At 46.0% G+C, this 22,830-nt stretch overlaps 1 protein-coding gene across 1 annotated transcript in view; it reads right to left on the reverse strand.

The window, feature by feature from the left end:
• Positions 1-12,480, reverse strand: part of MED12L (mediator complex subunit 12L) — a 312,204-nt gene extending 299,724 nt beyond the window's left edge. The window contains exon 1 of the mRNA XM_088025763.1: positions 12,273-12,480. Coding sequence (XP_087881889.1) covers positions 12,273-12,371 — 99 coding nt within the window. The 5' untranslated portion in view covers positions 12,372-12,480. The remainder of the gene's footprint in view (positions 1-12,272) is intronic.
• Positions 12,481-22,830: the final 10,350 nt, after the last annotated feature.

The raw sequence follows: 22,830 nt of genomic DNA on the forward strand, positions 1-22,830 counted from the left end.
TGTAAGAATCTAGACATTAAAGAGATTTGCAAAAATGTAAAAACAATGCCACTCTTTTCACTAAATTTTGTTTGTAAAAATAGTTATTGTTCATAACAAATTTTATTTTTTTTAAAGATTTAATTTATTTATTTGTCAGAGAGAGAGAGAAAGCACAAGCAGGGGGAGCGGCAGCAGAGGGAGAAGCAGGCTCCCCACTGAGCAGGAAACCCAAGGCAGAACTTGATCTCAGGACCCTGGGATCATGACCCAAGCGGAAGGCAGATGCTTAACCGACTGAGCCACCCAGGTGTCCCCCCCAAAAAAAAATTTCAACAAGAAACTGGTTTATTACCGCTAAATAGGTATATACTTCTAAAATTTTTTAATTTTAATTTCTAATAAGGTAAATATCAAGATATAACCAACATAAACAAAAGCTCTACGGGATCCTCAATTATGTTTAAGATTGTGAAGAAGCCCTGAGATCACAAAGTTTGGGAACCACTGGCCTCGGCTAAAAATGTTGGTATATTCTTGTACTCCTCTCTCTCTCTCACCTCACACACCCACTTTATCAATTCTGCCACCCAAATAATCTTCTCTTAAATCCTCTCCTCTTTCTTCCCAAGCCCTGTTGGCCAAAAAAAAAGGGCTCCTGAAAGATATCCACATCAAATCTCAGAACCTGTAAATGTTATCTTATTTTGGAAAAGGGTCTTTGCAGATGTAATTAAGTTAAAGATCTTCAGAGGAGATGATCCTGGACTACCTAGGAAGGCCCCAAAACCAGTAACAAGTGTCCGTATAAGGCACACCCCAGGGAGAGACACACAGAGAAGGTCAGGTGAAGACGGAGGCAGAACTCAGACTGAGAGGGCCCCAAAGAAGCCGAGGAAAAGCTGGAGCCAAAAGAGGCTGGAAGAGGAAGGAGGGGGTTCTCCCCTAGAGCCTCCAGAGCAAGCGCAACCCTACCAACACTGCGTTTGGACTTGCGTCCTCTGGAGCTGTGAGAGAATAAATTTCCATTGTTTTAAGCCACGTGGCTTGTGGAAACTTGTTATGGCAGCATCAAGAAACTAATACATCCACCCTCAGGCATGGAATGTCAGGGACCCGAGCTAGACAAGTCTCTTTCCCTCAATATGACCCTCAGAGCCACTGTCCCCTAAAACTGCAAGCATGCGTCACTTTAAATCTCATTCCTTGAACGTCACACCCTGGAATGGCACCTCAGCAGCTCCACTATAACGTCCAAACGCCTCAACACGCCTACAAAGGCCCCCATGACTCGATCCCACCTTTCTTTCCCTCCCCAGCCCAGCTCCCCGCTGTGTATCCCACACCATGCCTCAGGCCCACAGCCCAGAGCACATCCCACATTCCTTCTGGCCTTTTGCACAAGCTGCTCCTTCTTCCCCAAAATTAATTTTCTTCCGCATCCTCAGCCCCATGCACTCCTACACATCCTTTAAGTCCTGGACTCAAAAATCTCCTCCTCTATCAGGTCCTGTCAAAAAAATGGGTCACTCCCTCTTATTTCCACAGGACTTTGTACATTCCTCTCAAAGAATATCTGAAACATTGTATTCCTTATTTACAAGTCTACCACTTCCTCTAGACCAGGGTTTCTCAGCCTTGGAATTACTGACATTTGAGGCCAGATAATCCTTTGTTGGGGGGCGGGAGGGGGGCAGGGGTGCCCTCTTCAGAGTCCTGAAGAATGTTAGAAATATTCCTGGCTTCCACCTACTAGATGCCAGGATCAGCATGTATATACACATATGCGCATACACACAAACAACCCAAATTTCTGAAAATATTGCCAATGTCCCTAATGGGAGGGGGGAATCACCCCCAAATGAAAACCACTGCTCTCTACTGAAGTCTTTGGGGGCCCAGGACCAATGCTCCTACCATTTGTTTATCGTCACATTTACTCTCAAATTTTGAGTCCTAGGTTTGGGCCAGGTGCTGTGCTCAAAGCCAGGGACACAGAAAATAAAAGTTTTAAAAGAAAGAAAAAAAAAAAATTTTTAAAGGGCACCTGGGTGGCTCAGTCGGTTAAGCAACTGCCTTTGGCTCAGGTCATGATCCCAGAGTGCGAGGATCGAGCCCTGCATCCAGCTCCCTGCTCAGCAGGGCATCTGCTTCTCCCTCTCCCTCTGCTGCTCCGTTTGTGCTTGTGTGCACGCGCACTGTCAAATAAATTTTAAAAATAAAAATAAGGTTTCAGGCCCTATCTTCATGAAGCCACAGTTGGCAAAGGGCCTACAAGGTGCTCAATAATATTGGCTGAATGTTGGGGTGCCTGGGTGGCTCAGTCATTAGGCGTCTGCCTTCGGCTCAGGTCATGATCTCAGGGTCCTGGGATCAAGCCCCACATCAGGAGCCCTGCATCGGGAGCCCCCCATTGGGCTCCCTGGTCGGCGGGAAGCCTGCTTCTCCCTCTCCTACTCCCCCTGCTTGTGTTCCCCCTCTCGCTGTGTGTCTCTCTCTGTCAAATAAATAAATAAAATCTTAAAAAAAAAAATACATTGGCTGAATGTCTCAGTTTGGCATACACACACACACATACACACATATATATGTACATATATGTATATGTGCAGTAATACTTCCCTCAAAACATGGAAAATAGGGTGCCTGGGTGGCTGAGTCGGTTAAGCATCTGCCTTCCACTCGGGTCATGATCCAGGAGTCCCAGGATGGAGGCCCGCATCGGGCTCCCTGCTCAGCGGGGAGTCTGCTTCTCCCTCTGACCCTGCCCCATCTCATGCTCTCTTTCTATCTATATCTCAAATAAATAAATAAAAATCTTTTTTAAAAAATGGAAAATAAAACCCAGGGGCTAAAATTCTTCTCCTCGGGGCCATAGCATTTCATAACTAAGGGGGGGTCCATTTATATAGAACACAACACGTAAGTGTTGCTCCCAGGTAGTAGGCAACTGGTACAACTTGCCTATTTGTATCTCCAAGAGAGCTACGCATAAATAAAGGAACATCTCAACCAAGAAAATTAAAACTAGATGGGATCGATCCGAACACACAGAGCCCACAAAGGCCAATGCCAGAGCTATCTACACCAGAGGCCATAGATAGAGCTGAGAACCTTCCACCACAAAACACAAAGACAATAGTGCCTGAGCCTTCCAGAGTCTTCTTTCCTCTGCCCGAGACCCCATTCAAGATTCTGGCAAGCTCAAAGATCAAATGGTGAGCTAAACAGTCCCCAGCTCTCACAGAGACACTGGGTGCCCCAAAATGCAGAGAAACTGTCGCTGCCAGGACAAGGCGAGGGTGTTTACCAGAAGCAGAGGCTGTATACAGAGGGGAGGCCAAGTGAAGCTGCAAGAACAAATCAGGGCACACAAGTGCTTGACCCAGATCTGCCTAACAAGTCACTTTAACCTCTCTGGGACTCCATTTCCTTTTGTATTAAATGAGAACAACGCATCTTTAAAGTTCCCTTCTAGCTCTAAACATTCCTGGTTTCCCCCCAAAACTGGTACAGACCCATAGAATCTTCCTCTCCAAACAAAACAGGTCAGGGCTCTTCCTTCCTTCCCACCTAAACCCTTTCTGACAGAAATGGAAATAAAACCATTTCCATTTCCTCTAAGATTTTTTTTTTATTTTAAAGATTTTTATTTATTTGACAGAGAGAGAGAGAGAACAGAAGCTGGGGGAGGGGCAGAGGGAGAAGCAGACTCCCCCCTGAGCAGGGAGCCCAATGCAGGACTCGATCCCAGGACCCTGGGATCATGACCTGAGCCCAAGGCAGACGCTTAACCGACTAAGCCACCCAGGTACCCTCCTCTAAGCTTCCAATGGGCACTGGGCAGAATTTACTAACAGACAAGATAAAAGTGCTCTCTGTCTCTTGCTGTATACCCATTTGACCAGAGAGTAGGAGAGTTCTGGAATGTGCATTCTCTGGAAAGGGGAGGGGAAAAAAAAAAAGGAAGGGCTCATGCTGTGATGATTTCAGGTGCCAATATATAAATGAAAAGTACCATAACAGGAGGGCTCCCTGCTCAGCGGGGAGTCTGCTTCTCCCGCTCCCGCTGCCCCTCCCCCAGCTTGTGTTCTCACTCTGTCAAATAAATATAAATGAAAGAAAGAACGAAAGAACGAAAGAAAGAGAGAAAGAGAGAAAGAAAGAAAGAAAAGAAAGAAAGAAAGAAAAGAAAGAAAAGAAAGAAAAGAAAGAAAAGAAAGAAAAGAAAGAAAGAAAGAAAGGTACCATGACAACATCAGAATGCTTTCAGCTCCAGGAAATTGACAACTGGCCCAAAATGGCTTCAACCACGTGGACATCTACTGTTTATTTCACGAGTCCAGGGAGAGGTGGTCCTAAGGTCAGTTCAGTAGCTTAATTTTCATAAAGCCACTGAATTGTCTCCTCTTGTGTTGACTTTTCATTCACAGGCTTGTTGCCTCGTGGGCACAAGATGGATGCCCTAGCTCCAACTATCATATCCTCTAATTACTTTTCCAAAGACAGAAAACTAAGGAGCTATCAGGGCATTAAGAGAGGGCTTTCTTCTCCTGTGCCTGTACTTGTTTCAGTGAGAAAAAATTCTTCAGGAGTCCTAAGGTAGACTTCCACCAAAGCTCTTTAGCCAGAATGAAGTCATATGCTCACCGCGAGCCGCAAGAGACGTTACCTAACCTGAGAGTCTGGCTTTGAAAAAAATTTTTTGTGGGAAGCAGGTAAGGGAATCCTGAGATAAGAACGACAGTCAAGTAGTCAACAAAGTGCCACATGCAACTATACCCAGTAGTGTGCTGGTAAATGTTTAACAACTAGCTTTAAAAAAAAAAAAAAAAAGAACCTAATTTATAGCACTTGCCCATTTCCTTGGTGTAAATACTCCCATTATGCCACAGTTCAAGATACCAAAATGATATGAACCAGCGGACAAAATTCTCAAAATCTGAATAATCATTTGGTACATACCTGCTCTAGCACACCACTGAATTTATACCTCACATTTGGTAACAATTTAAGTTTACAATGCTCCTTCACATTCAGAGCAGTCTAGATGATTAAGTAGTCTTCCCCACTCATAGGTGAGGAAAAGGACACAGCACCCCAAATCACACAGTGCAAGTGGCAGAGCTGGCATGCTCACGCAACAGCCCTAACTCCACCCTCACCACACTTCTGGTGGCATCAGGTGCATACATGTCTATCCCTACACCCTACCAGAGCCCTCTGTCTACTACTCAGCTAAAGGGGTTCTAGCTTAGTTTGGAACCAACCACAAAGACACATTCCTGCAAACTCAACCAGAATTACCTAATAATTATTCTTTAAGTCATGTCCTCCAATGACAATAGTAGTGCACAAGTATTTTTACAGCTTGGAATAAAGATTAGTACAAAAAGAAAACAAACAGCCCCAATCCCATCCTTGAGAGATAACAATTGTTTGCATGTGGTTGATAAGCCCTCCAGATTATGAAGGCGTATATTACTTTTTTAGGTAAAAATCATGCTATTTTGTAATATACTAACATTTTTATTATGTAGATTTCCCTAAACAGAGAAGTCCAGAGGACAGTATAATGAACTTTCTTGTCACCACCACCAGCTTCAGACATTATCTAAAGACAATTAAAACTGTTTCCATGTTCCCTTCTCTGTGAGGAATGTGTAGGAGGTAGGCACCTCCCTCTACACTGCCCTTGGACTTCTTCCCTCCACGTGGCTTGCCCCACTCAGACCCTGAGGTCAGCTCTTCTCCAGGCTAAGTCAGCCAGTTCCTTTCACTCTGCTCAGAGCACGCTGCTAAAGAGGACCTTTAATCGTGTTCATTCTTACGGACCCCTCCAGTTTCTCTACTCCCTGCCTAGTCAAGAAGCCTACAAGTGGGGTTCAGAACTTCAGTAAAGGAGAACCCCAGAGTACATCACAATTCTTGGCGTTTCCACGTGCACTTCCTCCATCCTACTTCTGCTACATTCTCACGTGTATGCGCACACACCCCCCAAGAGGTGCAGGCTGAACGAACACCCTAGGATTCTGTTCACTGTGTCCTACCTGGTGCTCACCCAACACAGTATGCCTTCCAGACTTCACTCCGTGGTACTCTAACTTCCTAAAGGATCACATTTCATCAGCACAGTTGCCAGCCTAAGTGAAAAACACAACAGGCTAAGAGACAGCAGCCGTACCCCAAATCAAAGGCTTTACATTGAGTCCCCAAAGAGCCCAGTTGAGATCCCAGGCCTGCAGTCAAACAGAAAACTCCACTGCCCTGAACAAGTCCAAAAAACATCCTCATGGGACAAAGCAAGACCTGCTCCCCGAAGCCCCAGTTTAGCCAAGGGCACACAGGAGGGAGCTGTGGATATTTCAATGGCAAGGCAGGGCATCCTATTCTACTATAAACCATGAACAGCTGATAGAAAACAAGCCTATTCTGGGAACCACAGTTATTAGAACAGAACTTCAGGGGGGAAGGTAGCTAACTCATTTGCACTATTTTGTACCAAAAGGTACTAATACTTCAAATGGTATATTTGATTTTAATACATCAAATGTGGGAAGCGGGTAGGAAATAAGGGGGAAGTCTGGTTTACAACATTTTTCTAAAGATAAAGACAAGCTAAAGCCATTGCTCTCAAACTTCATATATTTAGGAATCACCTGAAAAGCTTGTTTAAAGTGCAAATTCCTCAGCCTCCTTCCCAGAACTCCTGACTCAGCAAGTCTGAGGTGGGCCATTATATCTCCAGGTTTAACAAGCATCTTCGACGATTCTGCTGCAGGTGTTAGCAGACCCTGAGAAATGACAACCACTTGGGTTTCTACTCCTTGGCCACAAAGTTTGGGTAGCAACACTTCTGTGAGCAGCAGGAAGAAGCAGGGCCTTTGACCCAGTGTTTCCTACACTGATTCTGGCCTAAGAGTCTCATGAGACAAAAGTTAAACATACAGATGCTCCTCCCAGAACACTGGTATTCAGGGAGGTCTATGATGGGCCCAGGAGCCAGCCAATTAATCTCAAGAGGACGATTTTCCCCGTTCTCTTCCGGCCCCCCAGGCAACTGGTCAACCCGTCCTCTCTTCCCAGGCAACTTTATCAACATCCTCCCTCTCAAAGATTATAAAGAAACAAATTTTCACCTCCCCTCACCCCACCTCCCCAGCTGTCTCTAAAATAACCATTTTAAGTGTGTTTTAAGAGTTTTACATGCTAACAAGAAAACTAACAGCCTTTGCCAAAATAAAACAAGCACTGGGACAGTTAGATGTTATAAATACAACTCCTCATTAAGAGTTCTGCATTTTATTAATTTCTGCAAGAACTATTTACTGAGCACCTAGTCTAATCCCCGGCACTAGGCAGCTCAAAACTGTGACCACCACAGACAAGCCCCGGTTCTCATGCAGTTTACATTCTAGTGTGGAAAACCATGGAGAAAATCAGCAACCATTTCAGTGACCAGCACTGCCAAAACCTATTAACACAAGATAATGAGCTAGCAAGGATAAGGAAAGATGGGTTACAAGGAAGGCTTTCTTGAGAGGGAGTCTCTAAGAGCCAAATGACAGGAAACATGACTACAGGGGCAATCAGGGACAGGAACATAAACATAAAGAGCTGAGCCTACTGGAAAGAGAGAAAAGTGGCCGCTGGTCCTACCGCACAGCCCGAAAGGGAATGAGCAGCAAGTCTGGAAGGGATCACTCAAATCCCAGAGGCCAGATCTCAGAGACAAGGTCTTATGGATATTATAAATACAATGGGAAGTCCTGGGACCCTTTAAGGGAGGGGTTATCCCAATAGTAGTTACCTGAACAGAGCACTGTCTGTGTGCCAGACATAGTTCAAATCTCATTTCATCTTTCCAGCAACCCCATGTGGTAGGAACAAATATGAACCCCATTCCACAAGTGAGATCTGAGTCAAAAAGGCAGTAAATGATGAAGCCAGAACTCGCAGCCAGGTGGTTTGGCTATAGGTGGTGGTTGTGGACGTGAACAAGGGCCAGATGGTAGGGCCTTGAAGGCCTAGGTAAGGAATCTGTTATTCCAAGTGTAACAGAAAGCCATTAGAGGGGGGCTGAGACTTCCTAGCTCATTCCCTTTGATCTGAGTTGAGAGGGCACAGCTTCTGGGAAAAGCCCACCACACCCTGCTGAGTTGGCTGCTAAACCAAACTACTGCAAACTCAGCCATATACAGATGCCTAGACCTGCCCTACCTACATCAGGCAGAACTCTCTAGCGTCTACAGAACTGGATGGATGCCTTCTCTCTAGGTCAGGGTCCTTAAAGTGGGGCCCTGGACCAGCAGCCATCAGATCACCAGGCATCTTGTTAGAAATGCAAATTATGGGGCCCTGGCTCATAACTACTGAATCTGAAAAACCATTTGTTTTTAACAAGCTCTACAGGTGATATAGGTCAAGTTTGAGAACACCTGTCTGGGTTATCCACATGCAGACACAACCACGACTACCCCACCCACCTTCTCCAACCCCCACCCCCACTCCTTCCACTACCCTCCCAAGGTTAACTGGACTTGTCCTTGGGCAGCCTCTGTGCTGCACACCCAGCCATCCGTCCCCTCTACTGGTGGGACTCTCAATGGCTGGAAATCTCACTATTGGCCCAAACTATTTTTCTAACTAATTTGACTTCCTGAAAATATTTATTATTCACCCGTTTAGGCCTCTTCTACCCTAGACTTTCCCTAACACCCTTCAATCACCAGATTTCCTCTTTTTATTCATTCATTCCCACTTTCATTCATACATTTCAACAAGTATTCATGGCCTCAGCATCCCAGGAACTAACTACACTAGGTGGCAGGTACTTTAGCGATGCCTAAAAACAGTGCTCATCCCTGCCCTCTCAAAACTGACCCTTTAGTGGGGGATGGCAGCATGCAAATAAATACAAAATTACAAATTATATGGTTATACTAGAAAGACCTCTGAGAAGGTCACTGGGTTGAGAACTGAAGGATGCAGAGACAGGCCCTGACAGTATTCGGGTGTTGAATCCATGCCAGACTCTAGTCAGTCTAAATGCTTTCTGTGCATTACTCATGTACTGTTCTAATAGCCCGACGGAACTACAAGAGGGGATACTGAGGGATGGGGAGAATAAGAATATATAAACAGGAGAGCGAAGTTTCAAACCCAGGCAGACTGGCTCCGGAGCTACCCTCCTCACCACAGGCTAAGGTGAGAAAAGTGGGGTGAAATGGATAGGCAGACAAGTGTCCAGGCAGACAGATCAGCATGTATAGAAGCCCAGCGGCAGAGAAAAGTCAGCCTGAAGCAGAAAGGAAGTCGAGCATATTAGTGAAACTGGGGAGCAGTGGACGGATTGGAAATTATGTGGGAACTGGACCAGACAAGATATCCTGAAACGTGTATTATGGAGTACAAGGAAGAAGGGGAAATCAAGGGTGACTCTCAGTTTTCTGATTGTTTTCAAGGCTTAAGGACAGTCAGAAGACAAAGTATTATAACACAATATATTAAAAAAAAAAATCCCGTGGAGTGCTGATGCAGAGGCAAGCTCTCAAAAAGAATACAGTCAATCAATCAAGCAGGTTAAAGCTTCCAGCTCTCCCCACCCTCCCCTCCTTCTCCATAGGGGAATCTTCATTCAAGGGTTCCAGCCAATCTCCCAGGAGCTGTTTTCCAGGACGCTACTAGCACTGGCTCACAATAATAAAAATCACAGCTATAGTAATAAGAATAGCTTCCACCAGGAGGAGGGTTTTTCTCACACAAATGTAATGTTTTCAAACCAGGGTTCTCAAAATTTTCTGAATAGAACAATTATACTAATTTACAAATGAGAAGTTGTGCAACTTGCCCAAGGCCACACAACTGCAAAGAGGCTGAACCAGAATCCAGATCCAGGTCTGCCCAATTTCAAAGCCCATACTTCCTCCATTAAATCAGCATTTCCCATAATGTGGGACAAAGATCTGTGATGAAACACAACAATGGTTTTAAATGCACAGATAAACTTTTTAAAGTTTTAATAGTTATAGTCTGGTTTTATTATGTATAGCCCTATGTGCGTGCAATATCAGCTAGATGAAAATTTTATACACACAATTGGATTCTAACTTTTGCATTACATATGTATATGTGAATCCATGACTTCACGTGTATTGCTGCCTAGGAAACAAAGTTTCTTAAAAGTTAAAGAAAACATTAGAATAGAAGTACAGGTGATACAGGGAGAGGGGAGAACTCTTAAGGCAGAACATAAATAACCAAAGCTTGTGAAACACTGCTCACCACACCACCACCTAAGAACAGCCAAGCACCTGTTCCATATTGTACTCAAATTTGGCTACAGTCACACATAACTTTGACTCTGCTCCAGAGGGATGAAATATTGGCTGCCTTGGGGGATAGGGAATAGCAGAAGAACACAATTTAGCATAAATCCTTCTTAACATAGTATTGGTCTTGACATAAATACTGGTTTGGTGGTCCAAATCCTCTGCTTCTTTATCACACACTTCAATTAAGTCAGGTAAAGCTTTCTTGGGCCTCAGTTTCCCTTTGTCAAAAGGAAGTTATGTAAAATAGGCTGTAAGGTCACTTCCAGTTTTAGAATTCTGTTAACTGTTGCAAAATCCTAAAATCCAAAATTATTTTTTCCAATCAGAGGGGCCCCAATCCTGAATGAGTGACCTGAGGAATAAATGCTAAATAAGCCCACATGGCAACCCAGAGGACCATCCCAAAACTAGGGAGATGCTACTAATTACACTTCCCTCTGGAAAATGTGGCAAGACATTAAAAGATGAGAAAGATGAGCCAATCAGTATCCTTGTCCCCACCAAAACTTTTAAAAATTTCCTGACACTAATTTTTAAGTTACTAATTTTGTTACAGCGGGTAATTAGTGTCTGTTATTTCTAGTCCTTAACAATTAACTTTAATCTGGGTGGAAATAGCCCAGAGAGAAATAGGTGGGGAAGAAATCTGCAAGATCTCATCAATCCCTCCTCGTGTTAGGCCTCAACTGAGAACCACCTGTAAAACCTTCCCCGCTTCAATCTGAATTACTCCACGGATGCTCAAACATGTTTATGTGCTTAAGCCTCTAAAAGGAATGAACTGCCACTCCTTAATTTTTAAAAACATCAACAGAAGTTTAACCAAAACAAGCATTCTTCCTCTATTACTGAAATAGATAGCTTTATCAAAAGGGAAGTCTTAAGGACCCCTCCTGCCTTCTTTACAAAGCCCTTTCTGTGATGTCAGTGGGCCTCCAAACTTTTAATAGAGTTTTTAAATTCCCAGAAAGAAGTTGTGCAATGTGCTCACTTCGTTTTTTTGCTGAAGAAAACAAGAGGATGGGTGGGCTGCAGCTGGCAAACTCAGAAAGCACAGCTGGGTAGCAGGTGATCTTAAAAAAAAAAAAAGAGGCAAATCCCTGGGCAAATTGTGTAGCCAAGGGTGATCATTATAACTGGAGAGTTGTTACATAATTACTTAACTACTGACAAACACATAAATCGCTATAAAATGCCATGGTTCCTCCAGACATTGAAGCTAGTGTACCTAAGGCAAGAGTCAAGCTTTCTCCAATTTCATTCAAAGAAATAAGCAATCTCGGGACTTATTTCCCTTCCAAGGTAACCCGTCTGCTTTTACATATACAAAACAGCCTCCAGCAATTAAACCAATCGCCTCTAGGGACGAAAATCAGGCTCCCCTCAATATTGATTTTTTTTAAAGGGAAAAGGGGATACAGAAATAAGTACGTTCAAAGAGCTAAATATTTATCACCTCGATAAAAACGACTTCCACTCCAAACTGGAAAATTTTAACAGAAAAGGTCTCCCCCTCACCCCACCCCCCCGTCCCTGCTCAGCTGGCGCAAAACGTAAGACCTGTGTCAGATGCACTGCATTCCAACATTTTTCAAAAAGTTTACGAGGATTTACCGAAGCAGCGGGGAGAAAATAAAGCAGGCAAAAGCGGGGGAGAGCAAGCAAGAGGGTTTTTGCAAAGAGGCACCCGGTGAAGCAGCCGGCGGCGCCGTGCAAGGCCCGGTAACGGGGAAGCGACCCGGCACCCGGACAGCGAGCACCCCAGTGGAGCGCAGAGACTGACAGCCGCTGGGTCTCCGCCGCCGGGGGTCCCCTAGCCCCCCAGCCCGGTCACCGCCGCCTGGCCCCCTCCCGAGCCCTCTCCCCGCAGCGCCGGCGATGCCCACTGGGCCAACTTGGCCCCGGGTCCGCGCTGCGGAGCGCGGCCCCAGCTGCGGGGGAGGCCGCCGGCGCCCTTACCTCCTTCTGCTTGGGGTCCTGCGGGTAGACGTCGGGCGGCCCGAGCCGGGGGCGTTTCAGCGGTCTCTGCTCATAGCTGAGAAGCCCGAAGGCGGCCATGATCTCTCATGTTAACCGGCGAAATGAATGAGAGTTGGAGCTGGAGCAGCCGCCTCTGAGCACCAGGGAGCAGCACTTTGCAGACAGACTCCCTCTCTCCCCCTCCTCGCTCGCTCACTGTGGCGCTGCAGGCAGGAATAAAGCAGGTTGGATGCAGCCGCTGCCCGGCACGCAGACACGCACTGATGGGGGCAGTCTTCGCCGGGCACCCGACTGCGCTTCAGCCCCGGGACGCACCGCTCGGGTGGCGGCGGCGGAGGAGCTGGAGGTCCGCCTGGGTCTCTCGCGGCGCCAGCCTCCCGTCCCCCCACCAACCCTGTCCCCAGGGGGAGGAGCAGCTGATGGGAACGTGTGACTTTTTTCACCAATGGACCCAAACCCACCCCAGCCGGACAGGGGGTGGGGGAGGGGCACGGGAGGGGGAAAAAAAAACTTTTCTTGGCGCCTAGGCGGGTGGCTCAAGTGCTCACCCAAGGTGAGGGTGGCCCTCCAGCCTAGGGAAGAGACTGCGGAGAAGCCCGCCCCCGCCCCTCTTCCACCGCAGGGATCCTTCCCGCGCCACCACGCGCCCAGCAGACCCCGCCACCTGGGCGCGGACCCGGCCGGGGCGGAGGGAGAGAGGCCTGGCGGGGGGGGGGGGGGCCGGCAGGGATGCGGACGGGGAGAAGCGGCCGGTGCCTCCTAGACACCGGCCGGGCTCCGGTGGCGCATCAGCGGCTCCGGTCCCCCTCGGCGGCTCCGGGCAGGCGCCGAGGCGCGCTGCTGGCGGTCGCGGCGGCTGGAGGGGGCCGTGCTCACGGTGGCGCGGGGCCGATTTAACCCTTTACTGCCCCTCCAGAGGCTGGGGGAAAAGGGGGAGGAGGGCTGGCTGTGAGCGCCGACGGGGGCAGCCGGCCCGCGGACGTCTCGGACTCCAGCCCGCCACCTCCCCCCGGCCGCAGCTCCTCCTCCCACCCCCACCCCCCTAACAGTTTACCTGTTGGTCCCCGGCTAGTGGGCAGGGGCCGGCGGCGGCGGCGGCACTCGGGCGGCCACAGCCTCCATGATTCGGGCTGGGATGGGGGGGGATTGGACTGGATTTTATTTGTGAGGTATCAGTCTCCAGGCGAGCTCCGGGGACACCGCGAAGTTTGCCACTGTCTGGGGGCGGCGGGCAACGCCGGCTCGCCGCCGCCGGCGTTCTCGCCCCCACGGCCCGGGAGCGCGAGCTTCCGAGTTGGCGGACGGCGGCGCGGCGGCCGCACTGAGCATGCCCAGCTCGGCGGCCGGACCGCGGAGGAGTTGGCTGCGAGCGCGCTCCGATCCGCCTCTCCGGGTTTTTGCAGCCGCAGAGCGCGCAGCCCGCGGGCCCCGGCGCCGGGGTTGGTCCTGGGGTGAAACTGGGCTAGGGAGGGGGCGCCCGCAGGACCCCACTCCCGGCCGCGGGCCGCACTGTCCGCTTCGATCTCTCCTCGAGGTCGCTGTCCCCGTGGCCTGGGCCGGAAACCTCACCTGCGCCGGGCGTGTGGAGGGAGGGAGGCGATCCTCCGGAGGAGACCTTGGTCAGCCAACCCACCCGTGCTCCCCGCTCGCTTCGGGGCGTGGGCACCGAGATGCTGGGCCACCTGCCGCGAGCACTGAGAGATCGGAGCCGCGGGGGGCGGGCCTGGCCTGTCCCGAGGGACCCGGCGGGAGGCGCGCCCGGGAGGATGTGCCGGCACTTGTCCAAGAATGATGGCTGCCATTTACGGAGCCCTCCCTTCGTGCCAGGATCTTGACAGTTTAAAGGTCTCCGATCCTTAAAAAATAAATAAATAAACCTTACACGGTTTTACCGTACCCTTTTTATAGACGGAGAAATTGAGTCAGCTCAGTGAGGCCCGGTGACTGTTTAAAGCCACGAAGCTACCTCTGCCTGATCCCAAGTTTTGGACCTATTTTCCACGATTTGGGGTTGGAAGGACTGGGTTCCCCAACTGCCCTTACCTGCTTGTGTCATGTTCCCCACACCTTGAGGAATTTCCAGACTCCCGGTTCCACCTTCTATAAAATGGTACAATCAGAATCTAACCCAAAAGCCTATGTACAGCGCCCGGCATATAGTAGGTGCTCAGATGTTGCCCAAAATCTAAATATCTACTTACCTCAGCTGACTTGAAGCAAAAGGGAAGGAAGAAAAAAAGGTAGATAAGAGGATGGAATGTGGTAGAAGCCAGTTTCTCACTCTTGACCCTGATCTGTTAGCCCTTCTCAAAACAACCTAAGGCCAAGTCAGACCTGTAGTTTTTGGTTTCTTTACTCAATGTAAGCAGGTACTTTTAAAGAACAGTTTGCCCTCCACCAGGAGGCATTTCCTGACCACTTTCTGCACCCTGCCCCAAGGGTTTTTCTTCCTAATACCCTGGGTCTAACTTGAACGCTGAACTTGCCCTTGTCATAAAGTCATCTGTCAAATCTAACTTTCTCTCTTGAGAAAAAGGACAGTTATCTAACTTTATGAGGAAAATTATCAATGATAACAAAAAGCAGGAGAAATGGTATAATGAACTTCCAAATACTCATCTCCCAGCTATGGCAATTATCAAAGTTTTGCTATTCTTTCATCTTCCCCACCCCAACACATTGACATGTACTAGAGAGGACACTGTTATTCATTGTTGCAACTTAGGTACACAGCCTGCAACACCACAGGGTGGGCACTCAGTGGTTGGGTGGGTAGGTATGTGGGTCCACAGATCACTGGGTATACTTTGGGGATACCTTGCACTGACATTCCAGTCTGATAGGAGATGTAACCTCAATTCCTCCTTAGGAATACCTAGGCAAGAGTCTCTAACTGGCCTCCACAGAGGAAAAAGTTTTGAAGCTCTCAAAATTGTATACCATAAAGATTTTATTTGAAAATCAAAATGTATTAGTACTGTGTCCCTAGTGTTTAGGGAAAAGAGCCCCTGGTCTCCCTTCCTAACTCCCTTGTCTTGAGACAGTCTGGCATGGATTCTTTGGCTCTCTCAACATGGGAGGGGAAAAAAGTTTTTATGCACTGAGACACTAAGTCAAAAATCATTCTTTCACTACATGGACTTCCCATAGGCATTTGGCTCCATCATCTTGGCACTTGTGTTCTTCATGCTCCAGCCCCATCTACCAATCTAGCCTTTTCCTCCTTAATCCCTCATCCCAGTTAGCTCTCAATCCTATTTCCAAGCGTGGAATTCCCAGGCCTTAATTTTCCAATAGCGACCTGGGGACAGTCTTGAGAGTCCAGACTCCTGTATGAAGCTCACCCCAAACTCTTGAGGCACAAGATAATCCTTCAGTTCTTTCACTGCACTTAATTCTCATTTTCTTAACAGCTCATCATTTGTTGCCATGCATTCAGGTATGTCACACAATAATCTTGTTCTCCCATACCGACCCTAGCATCTTGCCTTCTATTCGAGTTAGTCTTTAAGCTGACTAAGGCCAGTTAACATTGAAGCCACCATGATCTACACTGTGCTTGAATTTCCCATCTCAGTGCTGGTTAATACAACAGATAGGCACAAATTCTTGTTGAATAATGTGAGTCTCATTTGCTACGGTTCCTATAAGGGGCATCTTAACTTTACCTGGCTAATGACCCCCAGGGCCTGGGAACAGTTTGCACAGAACCAGAGTTACTCAGAAAACCAGATGCTCCCTAGACAGGTCCCAGCCTAGACCTCAGCCTAGCCAGAAGTGAGTTTCTGGCACCTGAGGAAGGTTAGGAGACCTGGTGAAGGAAAAGGATTGAAATGTGGCCAGAGAAGGAGTAATTACAAACCATTTTAAGCATATAGGACTTTATCCTCTAAGTATGAAGCTCAACCTCTAGGGCTGCTTTTGTGGGTTGACAAGTGTTTAAAAGCTGACCGTTTTTCCTACGTCACATCCAAGGGCTCCTCAAAGATCCCTCAGCATCAGGAATCTCCTTAGCTGCTAATGTTCCCTCTGCAAGCCCCAGTTTTCAGAATTCTGCAAGGAGTCACTCATAGCTGGGACTGCTTTTGTAGTCCTGGGCAAAGTCCCTTTAAGACGGCTTATGGCTGGCTTTCCTTCTCTACATTTGGTCTGCAAGAAATACACAGATGTCTTTGCCTGCACATATTCTAGTGCAGGCATTTTCTCACCAGCTTTCTCTCCTTGCCCACCATGGACACATTCTGCAAGCCACACAGTTCTTCACCTTGAATGTTCTCCAGTCTGGGTCACAGACCAGTTCCTCAAGTTCATGCAAACTGCAGTGGACAAATGTCAAATGCCGAGGCCAATAGTCCCTCTAAAGCTCTTCTCACAAGGTTTGAGGTGAGGAATAAAATTTGTGTCTGGCAATAGGCAGAGACACAATCCTCTTTCAGAGCAAGTTTCCAAAGAACAAGAGTGGAAAATGGCTAGGAGCAGAGGTAGGCTGTTGACCCACCAGAAGCCATGGTCCTATTATCCCTGTTTTACAGATTAGCAGGTGAGGCTCCAGAGGTGAAGTAACTGGCATAAGGCCATTGAGTTAGCAACTGGCAATGCCAGGATCAAACCTAGATCCCTCTGACTCTCCAACCTACGCTCATTATTGTCAGTGTGCTCCACATATTAATTATCATTTACATAACACTTAGAAAAGTGAGCCTCAGAAGACAGGTCTGGGATAAGAGAAGCAAAACTCCTGACAGCTCACTCTGGTATAGAGCATGCTCCCACCCAAGTGGAAAGAAACAATTCTCAGTATAGTGCCTGTAGGTGAAGTAATTAAAGTTGCTGGGTTTCCCCGTGGGGCTGATGCTTGTCCAGGTGTATATATTACTGTGTTTTGTTAACAGATTGTCTATAGGCAGTCTTGCTTACTTTCGGTTTTTCTTTTTTCTTTTCTTTTTTTTTTTTTTTTTACTTTCGGTTTTTCTTATATCCCCATTACATTTAAATGCACTTGTGGTGTGTCTACTTCTGACTCAAAAAAGAAAAATGTCCCCTTCTCTTAGGCTCTTAAAGAAAAGGAAAAATGAGAATGAGTTGAGAAGGTGGGTCACCATAGAGAAGAGAGAAATGGAGGATTCATTTTGGGACATTCCAACCAAATGGGATTTTTAATATAGTCTTTAGGCCACCTGTAGAGATGTAGAGAATACAGACATTAAGACTCCCTAAAGCAGCACTGACAACAGAATTACATTGCCAGTCAAATATATACTTTTACATTTTTTAGTAGTCACATTAAAAAAGTAAAAAGAAACAGATGAAGGTAATTTTAATAATACATTTCTTTTAACCCAATATAGCCAAAATATTGTCATTTCCACATGTGATCATTTTTTAATGTGTTAATGAGACATTTTGCATTCTTTATGATAAGTCTTAGAAATCTGGTGTGCATTTTACACTTAAGGCACATCTCATTTCATTTATTTATTTTTAGTAATCTCTACACCCACTGTGGGGCTCAAACTCACAAGCCTGAGATCAAGAGTCGCATACTCCGACTGAGCCAGCCAGGTGCCTCAAGAACATCTCACTTCAGACCAGCCCAGTTCACGTGTTCAATAGTCATATGTTGCTAGTGACTACTATATTGGTCAGCCCTGCTCTAAAGGGACGTTTCAGTACTAGTGAACCTATAACATATACGATCTTTATAAGATCAGTGAGGAGGCAGGTGAGTTTCCAAATTAGAAGACCAAAAAGTAATAAAAGACATAAAACAGGAGGAAGGTGAAGAAGAAGGAAAGTAAAGACAACGTGGGAAAACAATGGATACCCAAAAGCACTTAGTTGCTAGAGAAACGGAAGTGTCAGGAGGGGCAAGGACATGGAAAAAAGAAGTCTGGGGACAAAAAAAATCAAAGGATGAGATAAGAGAGTTTTGAATTTCAAAGCTGAGCCCATGGCTTCATTCACCCACAAATTGTTGCCGCTGCATTTACAAAAAGAAGGCCTACTGGTTGATTTCTGGAGTGGGGGCAGTGACACACACACACTTAGGTCACTGATGATCAGGGTCACATACTCGGGTTTTCAGCACCAGAATCTTATTATCTTATTTTGTTAACTAACTCAGAGCTGTTTAAAGCTCCACAAGACTTCGATAAATACTGAACAAATTCAAGAAAGAGTTCAGTAGAAAAGCAGAATGCTAACTTATTGATACACAGGAATAGGCCTTTCCGGAACTAAATAGGTATATTCTCTTACTCAGATCATCCCCTTGCTAGGAGGTTTTTGTTTTGTTTTGTTTTGTTAGTAATCTCACACCCAAAGGGGGGCTCGAACCCACAACCCTGAGATTAAAAGTCACATGCTCCACCAACTGAGTCAGCCAGTCCCTTGTTAGCTCTAAAGTTTGTTGTAAAACTGAAATAGTAAGTCGAAGTTTATCTGGTGAGCATAAAATTAAAGCAAATAATTGGATAATCTCCAAGGATTGTTTACTCAGACCGAGCCATAGTGGAACTCACCTTCCTTGTGACAGAAGTAGGACCGAAGCCACACCTCGGCCTATTGGTCCCTTTGGTGGCTATATAGACAAGTTGTTACTGTCCAATACATTTACTATGTATTATACCAGAGGTTCCTGGTAGTCTACAAATGTGTCTTTTAGGTTTCTTTGTTTTGTTTTGGGCTTACACAGTCACTTCTGGACTCTAGAAAATCTGGCCACACTGGGTCCACATTCTCCAATGACATCAATCTGTTAGAGGTGAGACGGACCTGCCCCTCTGAGTGTGGCCTATTATCACAGACCATCTGACCAGCTCCGCTCAGAGGACTGTTTCACCTGACTGACTCCAATGCCTCAGGAGAGGGAGATTCCTATTATATGAAGACCTGCTAACCAGGCCTGGCTTCAGATTTTCCTGTTCAGAGAGAGAGCAGGTAGGAGATTGATTCATGTTCAGTTACATGATTATCAGATTACTGCTTTCTTATTGTTAACTAGTTAAGAATCCAATCTCCATCATTTGTTAGTTACAAATTATAAAACATCTGTTAGGATGGGTTACGTCTGATGAAAGTTACATCTTACAATCTTGTATTTATTAATTATGAAATATTTCAGTTTTGAGAGGAATATTTCTTTTCCCAGTTCTAGGAACATCCTTTTATTCTTCCTTATATACCTGCTACTGTCACACAGCAAGAAAGCGTAAAAAATACATTGGATGGCAGTATCTGGATATTACATAAAATATACTGACAGATTTAAATGATAAACTAAATGTAACAGGATCAAATTTTACATAAGAATAAACTCCCTCCATCTACTGGATACATCAATGATGGTTCGGTATCTACTGTTGGCTAAATCTAAAGTTTAAATTCTAAGCAATAAAAAAATAAACGCTGCCAACTCTTTGGTCTCAGTAGCACTTGGGGAATAGCAGTACACAAATCAATTATGTGATTCCTTTATATAATAGCCTTTTTTATTAGTATTTTTAAATGATTGCCCAACATTCTCACCACTGCACCTCTTCTCTGAGCTGTTAAGAAATGGTACAATTTACCAATTTGATTTTCATCTTCCTTCATTTCTTCTGCTCCCCCTCTGGCAGAATTGCTGTCAGTCAGCCAAAATGGTCAGCAAGAGAATGGAAGAAAAGAGAAGCAGAATTCCTGCTAAGTCTTCAAACAGGAAAACCAGGGCTGGACTAATCTTGAACTGACCACAAAGGACTTGATAAAGGCAGTGGCTCAGGCCTCTCCTGCTGCCTCCCCCACTCAGTCTTCAACTCATCTTCCTCTCTGCTCTCAGCCTTACCCAGCCAGTCTATTCCAGAGCAGGCTGTTCACAGCCTCTCCAGCCTCCATTTCCTGCTGCTCAAAGCAGACTCCTTTGTCTCAAGACGGCCCAACTTGAACTTAATGTCTTCCTTGCTGTCACTGCACCCCCAGCTGGCCCCTATTTCCTGCTGGCAGGACAGGACCAGGTGGCTGAGGTTCCAGGGGTCAGGAGAGAAGGGAGAACACCTCTTGGCCATAGCTGTGGCATGTGGAGCTGCAGAGTGAATATAAAAATTATGTCTCAGAGAGAATGTTGCAAACAAAGATGGAGAAGCATGTCAAATAAGCAAGGGAGCCTGGAGGAGTTGGGAGCCGTCTGTCCAGGTGGAATGGGAAGTGCTTCTGGTAATTGTGGAAGACAAAGGCATTTGGGGACTCTTTGTGCATATGCATGCCAGAACAAATAGAAGGCAGACATCTCCCAACTTTTCAGTAGAGAATCACATCTCTGTCCACATTTCAGGCCTATTGATTCTTTCTCGCCCAAATATTTCCGATTCATCCAGTCTTCAGGAATCCCCCAGCTACACCTGTAGTGCTGGTCCTCAACATTTCTTGCCTTGGATTGTCCTTATCCCCCAGCTCGTCTCCCTGCCTCAGTTACTTCTCTTTTTGGAATCCAATGCACAAGGTTTTCAGATTAATTTTTCAAAAATCCGCATAGCACCACACCATCCCTTGCTGAAAATTCTGCTAAATCCCTACAACATCCCTTGTGTTTTTTTTTTTTTAAGTTGTGTTTATTTAAATAATCTCTACACCCAACATGGGGCTCCAACTCATGACCCTGATATCAAGAGTCGCATGCTCCACTGACTGAGCCAGCCAGGCACCCCTGGACTTAGTGTTTTGTTTCTAATGAATAGAACAAAAGTGGTGGGAAGTCATTTCTGAGATTAGGTTACAAAGAGACTATAACTTCCATCTTCCTCACCCCTCTCCATCCCACCCCAGCCCACTCCCCTACAGCCCCAGCCCCACCCAGATCCTTGCTCTGGGGAAGTAAGCTGCCATGCGGCAAGTAGCCCTATGGAGAGGTCCTGTGGTAAGGAACTGATGTCTCGGGGCAACAGCCACCTCACTGGAGACCCATCATCAGCCACATGAGTGGGCTTCGAAGTGAGTCCTCCCCCATTTGAGTCCTGAGATGACTGCAGTCTGGCCACACCTTGATTGTGGCCTCCTTACTGAGCCAGAGGATCTTGCCATGCCACACCTGGATTGCCAGCCCACAGAAACCATGAGATAATAAATGTTTATTTATTTTTTTATTAAGTAAGTTCTACACCCAATGTGGGGCTTGAACTCACAACCCCAAGATCAGGAGTCACATGCTCTAGCAACTGAGCCAGACTTGTGCCCCTGTTTACGATTGTAAGTGCAAAGTTTTAGGATACTTTGTTACATAGCAATAGCTAATGAATATAGGTGACTTTTATAAAGTCAAATATTTTATATAAGAAAACATGCTAAGTTGGGGCACCTGGCTGGCTCCGTTGGTGGAATATGCGACTCTTGATCTCAGGATTGTAGGTTCGATCCCCATGTTGGGTGTAGAGATTACTTAAAAATAAAATCTTTTCTTTCAAAGATTTATTTATTTATTTGAGAGAGAGAGAGAGAGAGAGAGTAGAGAGAGAGGGAGAGACAGTCACAAGCTGACTCCACACTGAGCTTGGAGCCTGATGCAGGGTTCGATCCCACAACCCTGAGATCACAACCTGAGCCAAAACCAAGAGTCAGACACTTAACAAACTATCACTCAGGCACCCATAACAATAAAATCTTTTTTTAAAAAGAAAGAAAACATCTTAGGTTGAAAATTAGATGTTATAGGTCAAAAGCTTGGAAAAGCCTGAAGTGAAGATACAAACTTGAGATTCATGCCCACTTAGGGAGAAAGTGTGAGGTAAAGGAGGAGAGATTGTTGAAAAGTCTTGAAAATCTCCATAATTGATTGAACAAGTAGAGCTGGATGAGTCTGCAAAGGAGATAGAAAAGGAACAGCTGGAGAGGTGGGAAAAAAGCCAGGAGAAAGTTGAATCGTGTAAGTCAGTACAAGGAACAAAGTACAAGGAACAAAGAAGCAGGGAACGATCAAGTAAGAGAAACACTGAAACACTGGTATTAGTATAAGAGTAAGTCATAACTCCAGCAAAAGCTGCTGGTTATGGTTGGACTACAAGCCAGAATTGTGCGGCTTGAGGTTGGCAGATACAGAAATGAAGACAGAAAATACAGAGTTCTCTACAGAATTCGACTTATGATGGTGAAGAGATCAGGTAGTAGCTGGAAGTGGACTATGATTGTTTTGTTTTTTAATGAGAATGGGAAAGATTCAGTTGAGAGAAAAGGTTTGAATATACAAGAAAGAAAAGAAATAATGATAGTGTAAGATTCCTGGAAGGCAGGGCGGATACTCCTTAGATGGAAGGTGTGACAGCACTGGTATTAGAACAGGAGAAAAGAACCCACAGGATAGGTGCAGAGGTTAAGAGAGCTCCTGTGTGAGAGTTCTTATTTGCTCCCTAACATGGTATAAGGTCATCTGCTTAGAGAAGAAAAAAAGAAAGGAGATTGGAGGCTTGAGGAAAGGAGGAAGGTTTCCATAGTCACCGTGGAAAATGGGAAAATGAGAGACAGAGACCCGCAGTAAGTTTTTTTGTGTAGTATGAGGACCTGTTTGAAG

This window comes from Eumetopias jubatus, unplaced genomic scaffold, assembly GCF_037043125.1.
Source record: "Eumetopias jubatus isolate StellerSeaLion01/CBP00866 unplaced genomic scaffold, mEumJub1_p1.0 scaffold_1, whole genome shotgun sequence".
In the NCBI taxonomy this organism is placed as follows: domain Eukaryota; kingdom Metazoa; phylum Chordata; class Mammalia; order Carnivora; family Otariidae; genus Eumetopias; species Eumetopias jubatus.